Consider the following 16383-nt stretch of genomic DNA (forward strand, 5'->3'; position numbering starts at 1 on the left):
GACCTCTCGTATTTTATATAAAGAGCTATTGGGCTCGACATGAAAAGTTGCTCTTCTTTCAATAGATGTCGCTAGCGTTGAAATCATAAAGGTGGTACTTATAGGTACCCCTCGCGTTATAAATTGGTCAATAATATAAATAACAGCAATTATAAACAATATTTTTACATGTGATATATAATTTAGGTTAAAGCCCACTAAATAGAATATAAGCTGTCTAACTACAATGCTCTACAATGACTCTCTGACGATGTTATCATTTGGCTATTTTAAATTTTAGCTTCCTTTGCCATAAATAGATGGCACCACGCTTTCCAGTAAAGTCGCGTTTTTCGAAGAATCGGATACATTCATGGCCATCTCTAGTAACAGGGGTCTTTTCATAATTCAGGTGACAATGATTGAGCCGCCACTTGCTTTAAAGTCACTTGTCCTCTAGAAAGTGTCAACCACAAGTGTCGCTAGAATAAGGGAGGGTCAGTCCTAGACTTCCTCCCATTTTTTACGGTTGCTTACAGGTATTAACGCGCGCTAAGTCGATAAGTAAAAAACAACACTTTGTGACAAGCGACATCGTTGTAGTGAGGTATCTGTGGCTATCTCGTATATCAAACGCAGCTGCGAAATTAAAGGGCCATTACTGTCCGGCTTTTCTAATTTATATTGTCCTTCAAACTGATACGACCAACAAAGCCGTCGCGGACGCGGAAATAAAGAAATACTTAAAGCAAGTGGCGGCTCTATCAAAATAAGTAAAAGGGGGGGGGGGAGGGTTTACAGAAATGCTTCTAAAGGCGCTTCTAGGTGGCAGCACCTTCCGGGAACTTAAAGCATAGGCGAGTTGTTAGTGATCTATTGGCGTCCCGAAACCACGTGTTTAATAAGTTAATAATCACGTGATTCCGAAAAACCAATCAACGTGAGAAGTTCCCAATTTACCACACTTTTTAGGCTAGATTTTGATGCTTCCTCAACTGGTTTTGATTTATACGCTAATGGCATCTAGACAGGAGCCGCCACTTGCTTTAATTTACGTCATTATGCCGAAGCCTCTCGTATCCACGGATACTATAAGAATTGCATAAGCTTCCTCAAAGCGCAAGGGCTACGCGAATCTAGTTAACATTGATCACACCGTCCCACCTTAACTCTTTCGTTTTCAGTAAACACGACCGTGTTAGGGTAAATGTCACCTCTTATCTTGGTTGGAATCTTTTATTACCATCTTCTGGTTAGTCGTTGTACCTATACTTTTATCAATTTATGTTCTTTTGGGTCGCCTAAGACGTAAACCGTGTGTATCGGTCAACTTGACCTTTTCAGCTCTTCGACGTTTCCGTGAGCAAATAATAATTTTAAATATTAGTTCGGTATTGTTCTTGGGCGCGACTGTATTTGCTCAACCGCCTTTTCTTGGACGTAATCGAGTTGAAAAGCTTTCAACTTTGATGATTTTCTTAACTTGGCAACACGCGACTTTCTTGAGGATGAAAGTCAATGTCGTTTCGTGATGGCATTAAACGCCATGTCCGTCATCGAACCAGACAGGGATGACGCCAAGCTGGAATCGTTATCGAAATTAGATTTGGATACTAGTGGAGGCTTGTTTCGAGCCTTGCGTATTTTGGGTAAAGTACGTCTTCGACCAGAACGTTCGCGAAAGGACGAAGAGGATATCCTGTTTCATAAGTATCGAACGTCTGTTACTGGAGAAAGGTATCAGTTCGCCAATCCAGTTCCTCCAGCCTTTAGGAAGGTACGCATCGGCGACTTGAGCTACACGAATATCGAATGGCCGATGTTGACGCTGTTGCGATCGAAGGTAGCAGGAGACGAAGCTATTTTCACTAGGTATCTTTTTCAAAGGGTTTTTGATGAGGTTTTATGGATTCCCTTATAACGGATTATACTTACAAAATACGATTTGCATTTGAAATAAAGCTGGTAACTGGTTAAAAAGGATTTTCCCTTGAGTTTTTCTGTTTCCCCTTTCCATAAATACTGGTTGAGGTTAACGTAATAGTACAGGGTTGCCCCAGGTCAAAATCCCCCAATAAAAATCAAAACAGTAATTATCCCTGAATCATGGTAATAATGGTAATAGCTAGTGTAGGGAGCTGTTGGCTCGCGTGGCATGAAGGGCTTGCCACCACCCTCCTACGCATTGTAACCCGGCAACCTGAATTAATGACTTTAAAAGTCGCTTGATGGCTTATGCCTAAGGAGGTGCCTTGGTTAGTAGCCTAGTGGTTAATTATTATTATATAAATAAATACAATATTGAGTAAACCGAAAAAATATTTTTAATGGCCCTACCAACTAAAGAGCTACATGGAAATATTTATACTATTTACCACGGTAATTTGGATGGAAAAGGTAATTTTGAGCTTCGGAATGGATTTTCACTTTGCTAAATACATAAAATCTTCGGGAACATAACCATACCATAAGGTCCCCATAAGCAAAGGTCTAGGCCAAAATTTTGACGATCACCTACCCGTTATTAAGAGGTAGGTAATCTAAATCTGCACCTCCTAGTGGCTACGTCCTCAACTATGCATTTCTGAAATAAAATTCGCGAAATGCATGATGAATGCGCACAAGCCTTGCGCGAACGTTTTTCAACTTAGAACCACGCGGGAGAAATCTCCGCCGCGAGCCCTTATTCGCAATTTTATCGCTTCTAGGTGGCGCAACCTTCCGTAAAGGCGAGTTGTCCGCGATCTATTGGCTTCCCGAAACCACTTGTTTAATAATAAGTTAATAATCACATGATTCCGAAAATCCAATAAACACGAGAAGTTCCCAATTTGCCACACCTTTTAGGCTTTCTCAACTTGTTTTGATTTATACGCTAACGACATCTAGTGCGAGCGAATGCAACTAGACAGGAGCCGCCACTTGCTTTAAAATTAACACTTATCTTTGCAAAATGATTTATCATAACCTAAAACTGGCTATTAGAAATAAGAGTTGTGTTTCTGTAGATATTTATCTTTCAAATTTGAGATTTAGACAATATTTTAGATGAAGAAATTTTGAAAAAGAAGATGTCGCTACTGCCCTATCGTCGTACGTTCATTTTCTTTTCGCATGGACAATGCCGTAAACATAGGGCTTAATGCTTGACCTTTACTTATGGGGTACTTATGATAGGCTTATGGCGGTAACAGTGTTTTCCCTTTGCGGCGAAAAAGGGCGTTTTCGGCGGAAACTGTCTTGGTGAGCACCAGAAATTTTAAAACCGGCAAAAAGGCGAAAACCACTGAAAACGGCGAAATTTGCAGCGTTAATATTTTCAGTCAGAAAAACTAAAAAATCATCGTCTATGTAGTCCCCCTTCTGCGCACTTAATGGCAACCCATTCAATTTTTTGTCAGAGATAAACTTTATCTAAAATGTTTTTTATATTTAAAAAACAAATAGTTACCTTTTGTAAAAATAAATACATTGCCTAAATCTAAGATTGGAAATTAAGAGACGAAACATCTGCAGTAAAAATAAAGGAAATTAAAGCAAGTGTCGGCTCTATCATTGCCTACGTTATTTTTGATTGGGTCTATGTATCAAAGATGGCTATGGTTGCTCAGATCGCCGCGAAGGTGCTTCCACCTAGTATCGACTTTCAAAAACGTTTTATCGTTTATTTTTAAGTCGACAATTACGTGTTTTCCAAAAAGCCAATCCAAGCGAGGTCGAATGAGCACGTGATTACAAATAGTCTTTACTGATACGTGATTACGATTACCCAATGAGCTAAAAGCATGCTTTTGGGTCACGCCATATAGGTGAATTATGCTGGGTAATGTGCCTAATCAACTTGTTTAAATTTGCACGGTGGCGACAAATGTCGATAAACAACGCAATTATACTAGAGCCGACACTTTAAGGTAAATATACAGGGTGTCTTAATTTGCTCGATCAGGCCATTTTTCTCAAAATGTATTTATGCTAGGGTTCTGAAATTTTCAGGGTTTATTTGTTAGGTATGGAAGGCTTTGGTTACAAATTTCAGAAAAATCGAACGATTTTGTGCCGTTTTGGAAAATTTATTTTTTCACCGGTAGGTGTCACGCAAAATGTTTCAATAGAAAAGTTGTAGGGCATAGTCGAAAGTGTAAATATAATTTTGGTTCGGTTGAAAAACACCTATTTTTCACTGAGTTTGGAGGTCGGGGGGAAAAACAAGTCTGAGAGCAAAAGTCAAGTAAGTCGAGATACGTGACTATTGAAAGAAATTCAAAATAAGAATCCTTGAGTGTTTTTCAATTAAGGTGACTCGGTACAAAATTTTCAATATATATTTTCACTCTATTTGTATCAAATTTTCATTATTGGATTATCGTTGTTATTATGCTAGATTTTAAACTTAAAACTGGTTTTTCTCAAATAGGGGTTTTTAGACTTGCTTGACTCTTGCTCTAAGGTAGCGAGCAGCGGTTCCCAAAAGGTGTTCCGCGGAAGGGTCACAGGGGTTCCGAGAATTCGCATTGCGGCCATCTTGGTTTGCGTCAAGAGTCTTTTAAGATAAGTAAAAAAAATGAGTTGGGGTTCCGCCAGAATTAGGTGGATAATTTAGGGTTCCATAGCGAAACAAATTGGGACCCGCTGGACTATAGGACCGGCGAAAACTGGTAAAATTCCCCTAAAATAGGCGAAAATCTCGCCCGCAGAGTGGAAACACTGGGCGGGAATAATAAAATTCGTCAAATGGATTGGGAATAATTCAAAATAACGGTCAAAAACGCCGCCGATCAGTTTAGTAAAATATTTTCGGCGGCGTAATCGTCGGCCATTTTCGGTATGGAGATACAGGCCAGAAGGCAGGCAAGGCTGCCAGATTTCGATAGACCGAAAACGGCCAACTCTCTCAAAAGTTTTCGTTTTCAAAACGAAAATTTTGCGGCGTAGCTATCGACTAAGACAAATATTTGAACGGAAATGGGATGGCAATGGTTATTGTTCCTAAGGAAAGGTAAAGTTTTTATTTGAAATGCAACTCTTTGCTCCCGGCTTTGCCATTACTCCTAATTTAAGTCTTATTTCGCTATTAGATACGTCGATTTGGCGAGACAGCGAGTCAAGAGCATCACTGGGGAATTGATTGAGAAGAGCTACCGTGCGAGCGACGGCTTTTTTCGCACTTGGCGTTTGAAGGATCGATGGATGCCATACGAGAACGATTCCTCTTCGGACGAAGACACGAACGAAGGTGACCAGCCGTGGAAGCCATCCATCTACCGGGTCCCGTTGATTCCTTACGACCACGAAGTGTTCTCGCGCGAGCCCGTAAAACGCGAAGCTGCCAGCCAGAGTGTCGGCATGGACGCCATCAACGTCAATCGCGTCGTGCAACGCCTGGAGAAACTGAGAACCATGAACCCTTTTCATTACAAACCACCGCGTGAACCCAAGCAAAAAAGCAGGAAAAACGTCATCAAGACCAGAATCGTCAACGATGATGGAAAGGTTGTGGTGAATGTACAACGGTGCAGCAGCTTTGAGGAGGATTTGGCAAGTCAGTCGTCCGACGACCATGACGAACCGTCCTATTCCGGAGCGCTCGGTGATCGTGACGCCTACAGAAGGACCAAAAAGGGCGCCGAACGACAGCGCGTGGAAATATGTACCCGCAAGAAACGGAGACATTTGTGGTGTACGGCCTGCGCGGCTGCCCAAAAACTTCTAAAAGATGTTAAAGATTAAAATAAATAAATTTGTAAAATTTGCTTTGTTTTGTGTACGTCAAAAATATGTCAATTATATTAATAAAGGTATTTAATATTAATATTATCTTATCATTTAGTTTTGCTTAATGTGTACGAAAATTATTAGATTTAAATATTTGGAGCTAAGCCTCGGTCACAAAAACTGATCGTTCTTCAACAAAAACGTTTGTGTGATAAACATGTTGTGAAGCTATTTTATCTTTGGTTCGCCATGCTAACCTAGTTAGGTAGCGGTTATAGCAGACGCTTTTAGTTTTTCCTCATTGTTATTCGTGGCTCATTTAAAACGAAAATAGAACGCTGCAATAACTGTCTCCACGGATGGCACCATACCCAATATAACAAACTGGTTAACGGCAATATTAACCAATTATACGTTGACTACATAATAATTTGCCTTTTATTATACGGCCTAGTGTCTATAGAAAGTGTAATTCTAGCTGGGGTGCCTGGTATTTCCCTGGGAAATATGGCAATTTGTATAACCTAATCATTAAATTAATTAAAGTTGTTTTGCCGACCGTAACCGTCGAAATCAACAATCAGGGCTTGGAGGAATAAAACAAGTATACAGGAGTTGCGGAGAGCTGCGAAATCGGTTTCGTCCATTGAGTTGGGAATATTAATCTAGAGGTCCAATCAAAACGTCGGATTTCAGTATTTCGCGAAACAAGTTTTTAAAAATAAGAATACTGTCGTCTGCTCCCATCGGCGTCCCAAATAACGAGAAAACGTTATCATTCTACCTGTGGCGCCGTCTATCTCTCAATGGTTCCTTCAAATAAGACGCGTTTTCGAGCAAAAAGATTTTTTTTTCAAAATAATGGATGGCGCCACGGGTCATATGATAACGTTTGCTCGTCATTTTAGAGCAGACGGCACATTCGTATTTTTCAAAAACTTGTTTCGCGGGGAGCAGATTTGATTGGATCTCTAGATTAATATTCCCAACTCAATGGTTTCGTCAGTGACCGTGAACTCGCGCGAGACGGAGGGGTTCAAACGCGACTAGCGCCAGCTGCATACGGAATTTTGCAACTTTTCTCATTTTTAGCATTGTTTTCGCGTCGTCTAGTTTGTTTTATTTCTCCAAACAAATACGAGTCATTTTGGAAAAGGCGCAAAGAATTTATAAATGTTTCAAAACAAACCAGACGACGCGAAAACAATGATATAAAATGAGAATAGTTGCAAAATTCCGAATGCAGCTGGCGCTAGTCGCGTTTGAATCCCTCCGTCTCGCGCGAGTTCACGGTCACTGACGAAACCGATTTCGCAGCTCTCCGCAACTCCTGTATACTTGTTTTATTCCTCCAAGATCAGGGTACCATGAGATTATATACCAATTACCAAATGTGGTCGAATTAAGTTGAAAACTGTAGATTCCAATAGCGGACAAACAAACAAACATTCATCTTTATATATTAGATGATACTTGCATTTTAATTTAATTTATGCATCGTGTGCTTATATTTTAATAAGTTTATTTAAGAAAAAACGTTCTTATGATTTTTTAATTTGTCGGAGAAGCTAGCGCCGTTACGCCACCTAGACACGTTTCGGCCGTGAATATGTTGTATTATCTAGGTTTGCGTCCTATAAAAATGTATAGGTACAAAGCGATCGCTTGGCGCTTATTTCCAGCCCCTCTTAGCATTCCTTATGGATAGATGGCGATAGTGCGATGTTGTCCGTTTTATACCAAGAACGTATATAGATTACTAAGAAGGTACGACTCCATAGAAGCAGCTACTACCCACTCCTGACTGAAAATCGCATTTCAAATTGAAACGCTATCTGTAGGTGGTTTTATAATAATAATAATTAATATTATTATCATAATAATATTAACAACTATTTTATTATTTATGATTAGTTAAATCTGTAAATTTGACTTTTTATTAAAACAGCTTTTATGCGTGTTTGCTAATAAACATATATGTATAGTATATTCCTTTGCATCCAGTTCCAGCAAGAAAAATTCAATTTTCTACTTTTATTCGGTATTTTCTATAGACAAAAACTCGTTTTTTAAGTATATTTAAGTTAGCCAATGTATTTCAAAATATAGCTTTATCATAAATATGAAATTTTATGCAATGGTTTCTTTAAACATATAACCGATAACGGATAAATAAGCTAAATCCATTTTTGAAATATGTCCGAACATTCGTCCCTTTATATTCAGAAGCCTGAAGTATGAACGTGGTAGAATTCTTCCAAAATCACCAACTACAATCACTTCTTTGATTATGTTTTTAGACTTCGGCCAAGGATGTATGAACCAGGGTTGTTGATTTTTTGGATTGAAAAAAAAATCGATTTATTTGATTTAAATTGAATTTTTAAAATAAAAATCAATTTATTTGATTGAAATTGGATTTTTAAAATAAGAAACCAATTTATTTGATTTAAATTGAATTTTTAAAATAAAATTAGATTTATTTGATTGAAATTGAATTTTTTAAATAAAAATCGATTAATTGATTAAAATTGGAGTTTTAAGATAAAAAATCGATTTATTTGATTTAAATTGGATTTTTAAAATAAGAAATCAATTGATTTGATTTAAATTGGAATTTTAAAATAAAAAACAATTTATTTGATTTAAATTAGATTTATAAAATAAAAATCGATTTATTTGATTTAAATTAGATTTATAAAATAAAAATCGATTTATTTGATTTAAATTGGATTTTTAAAATAAGAAATCAATTGATTTGATTTAAATTGGAATTTTAAAATAAAAACAATTTATTTGATTTAAATTAGATTTATAAAATAAAAATCGTTTTATTTGATTTAAATTAGATTTATAAAATAAAAATCGATTTATTTGATTTAAATTAGATTTATAAAATAAAAACAATTTATTTGATTTAAATTAGATTTATAAAATAAAAATCGATTTATTTGATTTAAATTAGATTTATAAAATAAAAATCGATTTATTTGATTTAAATTAGATTTATAAAATAAAAATCGATTTATTTGATTTAAATTAGATTTATAAAATAAAAATCGATTTATTTGATTTAAATTAGATTTATAAAATAAAAATCGATTTATTTGATTTAAATTAGATTTATAAAATAAAAATCGATTTATTTAATTTAAATTGGATTTTTATTGATTTTTTAACGTTTTATACTTTATTTTCTTGACAAATTAATTAATAATGTGATTTTGTCAATAACGTAAACTAAATTTTTAATTAATCTTATTCAAATGTAATTGCTTATTAAAAACTAAATTTAAGATTGTTTGCTCGGAATTCACATTGTTAGATAATTGTGGATTTAAATCAACGATTCTTTTTAAAAAATCACTTGGACTGAAATGAGACAACCCTGTTATGAACTGACGTGTTTGTGGTGGGTGAACGACTTTCACATTTCTGCAACCAAGTTTAACTAGGGGCAGTTGGATCCAGTTACACTAACAAGTAAGAACAAGAGATACATGTAGCACGCTTAAAAAACAGCCGATTTTTTAATTTAGTTCATACTCCCTTTAAGTGTTGGATACATCGACAAACAGCAAATTGCATTATTGAGTAGAGTATTTCGAAAGGAATTTGAGTGTTATCAGAAGTTCGTTACTAATTGGGGTATTAGCAGAGTCCATTAAGAATTGTGGTATAACTATCAGAAGTTCATTAGGAATTCGAATACTATCCGAAGTTTATTAGGAAATCGAGTACTATCCGAAGTTTAATAGTAATTCGGAGTATTATCAGAAGTTCATTATGAATTAGTCTATAGAGTATTATCAGAAGTTCATTATGAATTAGTCTATAGAGTATTATCAGAAGTTCATTATGAATTAGTCTATAGTATTATCAGAAGTTCATTATGAATTAGTCTATAGAGTATTATCAGAAGTTCATTATGAATTAGTCTATAGAGTATTATCAGAAGTTCATTATGAATTAGTCTATAGAGTATTACCAGAAGTTCATTATGAATTAGTCTATAGAGTATTATCAGAAGTTCACTATGAATTAGTCTATAGAGTATTATCAGAAGTTCATTATGAATTAGTCTATAGAGTATTATCAGAAGTTCATTATGAATTAGTCTATAGAGTATTATCAGAAGTTCATTATGAATTCAAGTATTATGATAAGTTTATTAAGTATTTTAGTATTATCATAAATTCATTATGAATTTCGAGTATTATCAGAAGTTCATTAAGTATTCGAGTATTATCAGAAGTTCATTAAGTATTCGAGTATTATCAGAAGTTCATTAAGTATTTTAGTATTATCAGAAGTTCATTAAGTATTCGAGTAATATCAGAAGTTCATTAAGTATTCTAGTATTATCAGAAGTTCATTAAGTATTCGAGTATTATCAGAAGTTCATTCAGTATTCGAGTATTATCAGAAGTTCATTAAGTATTCGAGTATTATCAGAAGTTCATTAAGTAATCGAGTATTATCAGAAGTTCATTAAGTAATCGAGTATTATCTGAAGTTCATTAAGTATTTGAGTACTATCAGAAGTTAATTAAGTATTCGAGTATTATCAGAAGTTCATTATGAATTCGAGTATTATGAGAAGTTCATTATGAATTCGAGTATTATCAGAAGTTCATTAAGTATTCGAGTATTATCAGAAGTTCATTAAGTATTCGAGTATTATGAGAAGTTCATTAGAAATTTTAGTATTATCAGAAGTTCTTTAGAAATTCCGAGTACTATGCGAAGTTTATTAGGAATTATATTGTTATCCGAGGCTCATTATGAATTCGTGTATTATCCGAAGTTAGACGAAATAATCAGTGTAATTTACTTAATTAAGAGTCAACAAAATAGGCAAAGAATTTGCGTCTAAAAAGACATTTATTGGAACATTATACCTATAACACAAGACGATACAGTTCTTTCTTTTGCTTTAAATTTTAATAAATACTTTTTAATTTTTTCTCTAATTTTTTTCTGTCTTAGAAATAACGTTATATCCCTATTTAGAAAGGCACAACGCGTTGATTTTATTTTTTGAGGAGAGAGACGATACAGTAATTTTTTTGTTTTGAATATTTCCATAATGATTGGTTGGATTCTTTTATTGGTAATATTATGAGGATATTATCGGGGAGGGGGGGACGTAAGTGGTTTTCACCCCCAAAATCGATTTGAAGTAATGAGGTTGTTATCAAACCTAATAATAGAAGAAGATCGGTGCTATTTTAAGCGAGTCACCGCCCAGAATTTCAAGCCTATTTTAAGAAGGGACGGAAAGGTTACAGGGTTAATAAGAAAATTCGGCCAATTTTTTTCAGGGATTAACAACCAGCTTATTAAAGGGTTAGACAACGGAATTTTTATTCCCTTTTAATATTAAGCGATATTTATTAAATTAATTGATTAATTAATAAGCCCTGTTTTAGATCACTGTATACAGCCTTTTTGGCTGATCTTTTAACGAAATTAATTTATATTTTTAAACAAAGGTTTATAAGGGATATGTTAATTATTATTATTTTTGTTTTTATATTAAATTTAATAGTATAATTGGAAATGGGGCTATTGTATTGGCAGGTTGCACGATGAGAAAAAAGATGGCGGCTTCCGTTAGAAGGCGTTTGTTAATAACATTCTACTTATTCGAGGTCCTCTTTCAAAATCCCCACCTGAGAGTCGTGGCCGCCATATTTACAAAATTGACGTGAAACCTACCAATATAACAAAGTTTACATATTTTCAACCGCGAAATTTGGGGACTAATATTAAGTAAATTCTAAGCTATTTACATCAATGGGAATAATAGCACCCACTTCTAGTACTATTATTTAAAATCTTTTATTGGATTAAATTCAAAAAACCAATTTCCAGAAACAGAGGAAATCACGATGAAATGGTTTCATTATTAATATTATAAAAGGATTATTTTCTCCCGTATCGAAAAACCACTAGATACTATGGACAAAAATACAATCTCATAAAACTGACAAATTCTTTTTAAAACATTTTTATTTAGGTTTTTTTTACTCATTTTGTTTTTATACCTTAGTTTTTACGAAATATCACACTTATTTTGAAGCACGATGAGTGTTTAAAGCACTGCGCTGGTTTTATTTTCTTTATTTAGTCTAGAATGGTTTTTAAAGGGGACTGACAAGTTGAAAGACAGACAAAGTTCAAAATCATTAGACGCTCTTTTAACGTTACTCAGGTAGATTCGAGTGACAATGGATGATCGGAAATTCCTTGTACAGGCCCCTTTGAAAGTCAAATATTCTAGTTTAAGCTTATTGGGTTTTATATTCTATTAAAATATTTTTTTATCATTCTTTTCTGATTTATAGGCATTTTTTTTTGTATACTGCTAAGGCCAGGATGCAAGTAATTTATAAAAATTATAAAATTTTTAATGTTTTAAAAATAAAATAAACATTTTCTTTTATGGTACAGAAAGCATTACGCTTGGAATAGTATCTCGGAAATCAGGAATTAATTTTATATAGTATAGCTTTATATTTTTCGAACCATATTTAGTTTAAAAATATTTTTTTTTTAAAGCTACAAGCCCATTTTGCAATTTGGTAACGCCTCGAATTTAGCGAAACTTTGTTTCAATGGAATCTCCAAAGACGCAAAGTATTTGGTTCTATTTCCGACGTTACAAAGTTGCGATAAACATTTAGCCTTTTTTTTCCTTAAATCCAATGGTTCAGTATCTTTTATAATGGCAGGAATGGTTAGAAATTTCTAACTAGGCCTAATACAAAAACAGCGCACAATTTCCTTTTTTTATTTGTAAATTACAGGGAGCACGACCCCTTATTTAAATATTTTCAAGACATTTTTATAAGGATTTTTTACTTAAAAAGTCTAAGTTAAACTGCGTTAAAAGGTTTTATCACTTTGGCTATTTCTATCTAGACACAAAAATACTGAAAGACAATTTTTATTATTCAACTCTTTTTTTATTATTTGTCAGTTTTCGTAATATTTAAGAATAAAATATTAAAAAGAAGAATAGGGGTTTTTTCCCTTGGTATGGCGCCAAATAAATTTAAGCTCAGATTCAAAAACGGAACTAAAATAAGCTTTTTTAAATCTATTCGCAAGAGGCTAATTTTCATATAACTACATAAAAATAAAGAAGCTTTATCCAATTCGCAAAGCGCTAATGAAACTATATAAGAGAAATGAGGTTTTTTTCTTGGAAAAGAAAATTTCACTTTAAAACTAAAAGTAGGAAAAAATATTCATCTCGCTAGATATATAAATATTAGATTCTCTTTGATATTTTCAACAATTTTTATCAATGAGTTGGATTTTTGAATAATAGCAGTGAAAAAAACCACCAAAGTTTTTTTGTTTATGTCTATTTAGTTCATATTTTCCTTTTTTTCGAAGTTATATATATTGGAACTTTCCTGTAATCTTCCGCTTTTTTTCCAAAAAAAAGCCAAAAGCACGAAGATTTTCAAGTTTTTCATGGAATTTTTTTATGATAAGTTTTTTCCTGGCTTTAACGTAAAAAACATAACCACAATTTCACAACACAGTTTCTGTCACGTTGAAAATAAAAGTTTTTCTTGTTGCAGCCAATAATCCTCGAAACAGGATGGTAATTAGTGTCCTGCAATTATGGGAGAAAATTATGTTAAAATTGTAATTTAAAATAAATTTCTTAAATGGGGCTTTTACAAAACTTATTATTTTACCTTATGACACTGATGCATTTAAAATTCAATTTGCTATAATTAACTTTAATTTTAATGTTGGAAGTGTTTCAATTTTAAATAAGCCTTAGCTGATACTAAAACTAGAACATTGGCAGCGTTAGTGCAGTGGCGCCCCCAGTGGGTAGGCTAAGTAACTACTTCTAAATTTCAAAGAGCCCCTAATTTTGGATTTTCTGTTTCAACATTTTATAATTTGAAAAGAAACTTAATTTATAATTTTTTTTGGAATAAAACATTCAATATTAACTTTTATTTTAAACATTATTAAAAAAATTAGTGTCAGGAGAAAAAGTACCATACTTAGTTATATTAAAAAAATTATTGTCAGGAGAAAAAGTACCATACTTAGTTATATTAAAAAAATTAGTGTCAGGAGAAAAAGTACCATACTTAGTTATATTAAAAAAATTAGTGTCAGGAGAAAAAGTACCATACTTAGTTATATTAAAAAAATAGTGTCAGGAGAAAAAGTACCATAGTTATATTAAAAAAATTAGTGTCAGGAGAAAAAGTACCATACTTAGTTATATTAAAAAAATTAGTGTCAGGAGAAAAAGTATCATACTTAGTTATATTAATAAAATTAGTGTCAGGAGAAAAAGTATCATACTTAGTTATATTAAAAAAATTAGTGTCAGGAGAAAAAGTATCATACTTAGTTATATTATGTTACTTCTGCCTCAACAGGACCATTAAAACAATGGACCTGAATCCATAACTAAAACAATTCATAATACGAACAAGGAAATATCCAAAAAAAGAAATTAACGGGAATATTTTTTTTCAAACATAGTAATTTAAAAGTATGTGGGAATGAAAGAATTTCAAATAGGAAAGTTAGCAAAACGGCCTTGAAATATTTAACGAAAAAATGTTTGCCATTGGAGCTTGTTCAAATAACCAAAGGAGGAGTAGGTTTAACCATAGAATCTAATCTAAAATTAGGGAATCCGTGGTTTAATATAAACAGTGTCGAACAGACTTCGGGATCAAGAGAGAAGTGAGAAACGTGAAGGCGGGATTAACTGTATGACGTAAAAAGAGTTTAAGTAAAAGGTCAATTTTAAAGAGAGCTTCTCAGAGCGTTATTTTGAGGGTGTTGTTGCTGCTTAAGTTCAAGCGAAAGCGAAAAATACGACTCAAGATTTACGTATTTTCTTTTAAATTTTGGATTTGATCCAAATACAAGTTCAGAAAAACTAGAGAATTGACACTAAACCTTGGCTGTTTTTTACCAGTGGAAAAAGCCCTATTATAACGTTATAAATAATCGGGAAAATTGCCTAGAGATAGTTTTTTCGCAATTCATTGGAGGTGACGCGATAAGTATCTACTATTAAAGATATTTCTCAAATTTGAGCGAATTCGTGGCGACATCGTTTTCAAAGGGGGTATAAAAAAAGGTCATACAACTTAATAATTTTCTGGAGCAAACGTAATAAAATTTGAAATAGGATAGACTTAAAGGGGGAGACATTGAAAATGAAATAGAAAATTAGTCTAATTAACGTTAATTGGGTTTAATGATCAAGTTTCCTGTTTTCTTAATTATCATTAATAAACAACTTGTGTTTTTTCCAAATAAGTGTGAAATGCGTGTTGAACTCACCGTGTTATCGCGGCCGTTTCCCGAACCACGCGGTTCCGGAACTGGGGGTGCACTAGGAGATCCGCGACCTTTTGAGGAACCTTCTGGGCCAGGGCAAAGGCCACTCGTACTCTCGGGGCACGCAACCCCCGACATTCTTCTCGAAGTACGTGAAGATGCTGAACCACCACGTCCGCGCTAAGAAATTATTGGGTCCTTGTTTCTGCCAAAGAACAAATTGAGGTTAATTCCCACCATTCCATAGACGAATTCATTAGCGGACTGGGTTACTTTCAAAACGGGATTGTTGCACATGGTGTGATATATCCAAAACACGCGTGTCGTGACGTAGTACGCGATGACGACGTCCACCGTGTAATGACCTCTGGAGATTAACACGAAAATGATGCCCACCGCGCTGGCCGCCCACGACAGCCAATGCAACGGGAACCAACTTTTGGGAGTATCTGCAATTATAACCACGCGCTTAATACGCATTTGAAAAGAGATCAAATCTGTTCACCGGGGTAACGCCATTGGAGGTAGATTTTTTAATTAAATTAAATTTCAATTTACCTAAAAACAGCAAGAACATTGGTCAGGGTTGCCACAATATTTTCAGATTCAAATTCCCTGTTTTCCCTGACCATTTTCAGAGATTTTCCCTGACTTTATAAAACCGAAATTAAACAATTTTTAGCTTTATATTTTGCTTTTATCAGAAGTTTATAAATTGAAATTAACCTACATTTCAGTACAAAAGTATTATTGCAACGGTAAAAAAATTAGCAAAACTTTCAACGAACTAAATACTCACAGAATTGGACATAGATCTAGACTAAAATTAACTTCAAAAAGTGTCAAGATAAAATTGAATTCCCTGACTTTTCCCTAACATTTTACAAATTCTTACAATTTCCTGACCTTTCCCCGACTTTTCAGGCCCATTTTTAAATTCCCCAACTTTTCCCTGACGTGTGGCAACCCTGTTGGTGTTTATACTGAATGTAACATAAGTGTTAGAAATAATATTTAGCAATAAATCAGTGTATTCCGGAAAAAGTTTAATATAGCGCCACCTAGTATAAACGACAGCGTTGAAATCGAACCTCTCATGGCTTCGCGCTGTATGTTTGTTACGCTGTAGGTCATGTGTAATAAACAAAACTTACATTCGTTAATAACCAAATAGGACATGGTCAACGTGACGGTATGGCCACTGTAGATATAATCCCCGCAGTAGATATGCTGACCGTTGATGGAAAGGCCGAAACCGCTCATAATGCGCAAGACCCGTTTCACTATCAAGGCGGCGGTCGTCGAGTTTTCCTAATCAAGAAACGTTGGTTAGTTGACCTTCTAGCT

At 34.1% G+C, this 16383-nt stretch overlaps 1 protein-coding gene across 5 annotated transcripts in view; it reads right to left on the minus strand.

Annotated features, from left to right (window-relative positions):
• Window positions 1–10699: 10699 nt before the first annotated feature.
• LOC149927154 (phosphatidylcholine:ceramide cholinephosphotransferase 2-like) overlaps window positions 10700–16383 on the minus strand; it is a 44347-nt gene continuing 38663 nt past the window's right edge. For all 5 annotated transcript variants that reach the window (XM_090158408.1, XM_090158410.1, XM_090158407.1 and 2 more), the window contains exons 4-7: window positions 16191–16347; window positions 15310–15485; window positions 15040–15241; window positions 10700–13324 (exon numbers count right to left, since the gene is read on the minus strand). In XM_090158408.1, coding sequence (XP_090014534.1) covers window positions 15092–15241; window positions 15310–15485; window positions 16191–16347 — 483 coding nt within the window. In that variant the 3' untranslated portion in view covers window positions 10700–13324; window positions 15040–15091. The remainder of the gene's footprint in view (window positions 13325–15039; window positions 15242–15309; window positions 15486–16190; window positions 16348–16383) is intronic.

Source organism: Leiobunum rupestre, chromosome 9 (assembly GCF_980474605.1).
Source record: "Leiobunum rupestre chromosome 9, qqLeiRupe1.1.hap1, whole genome shotgun sequence".
Lineage (NCBI taxonomy): Eukaryota > Metazoa > Arthropoda > Arachnida > Opiliones > Sclerosomatidae > Leiobunum > Leiobunum rupestre.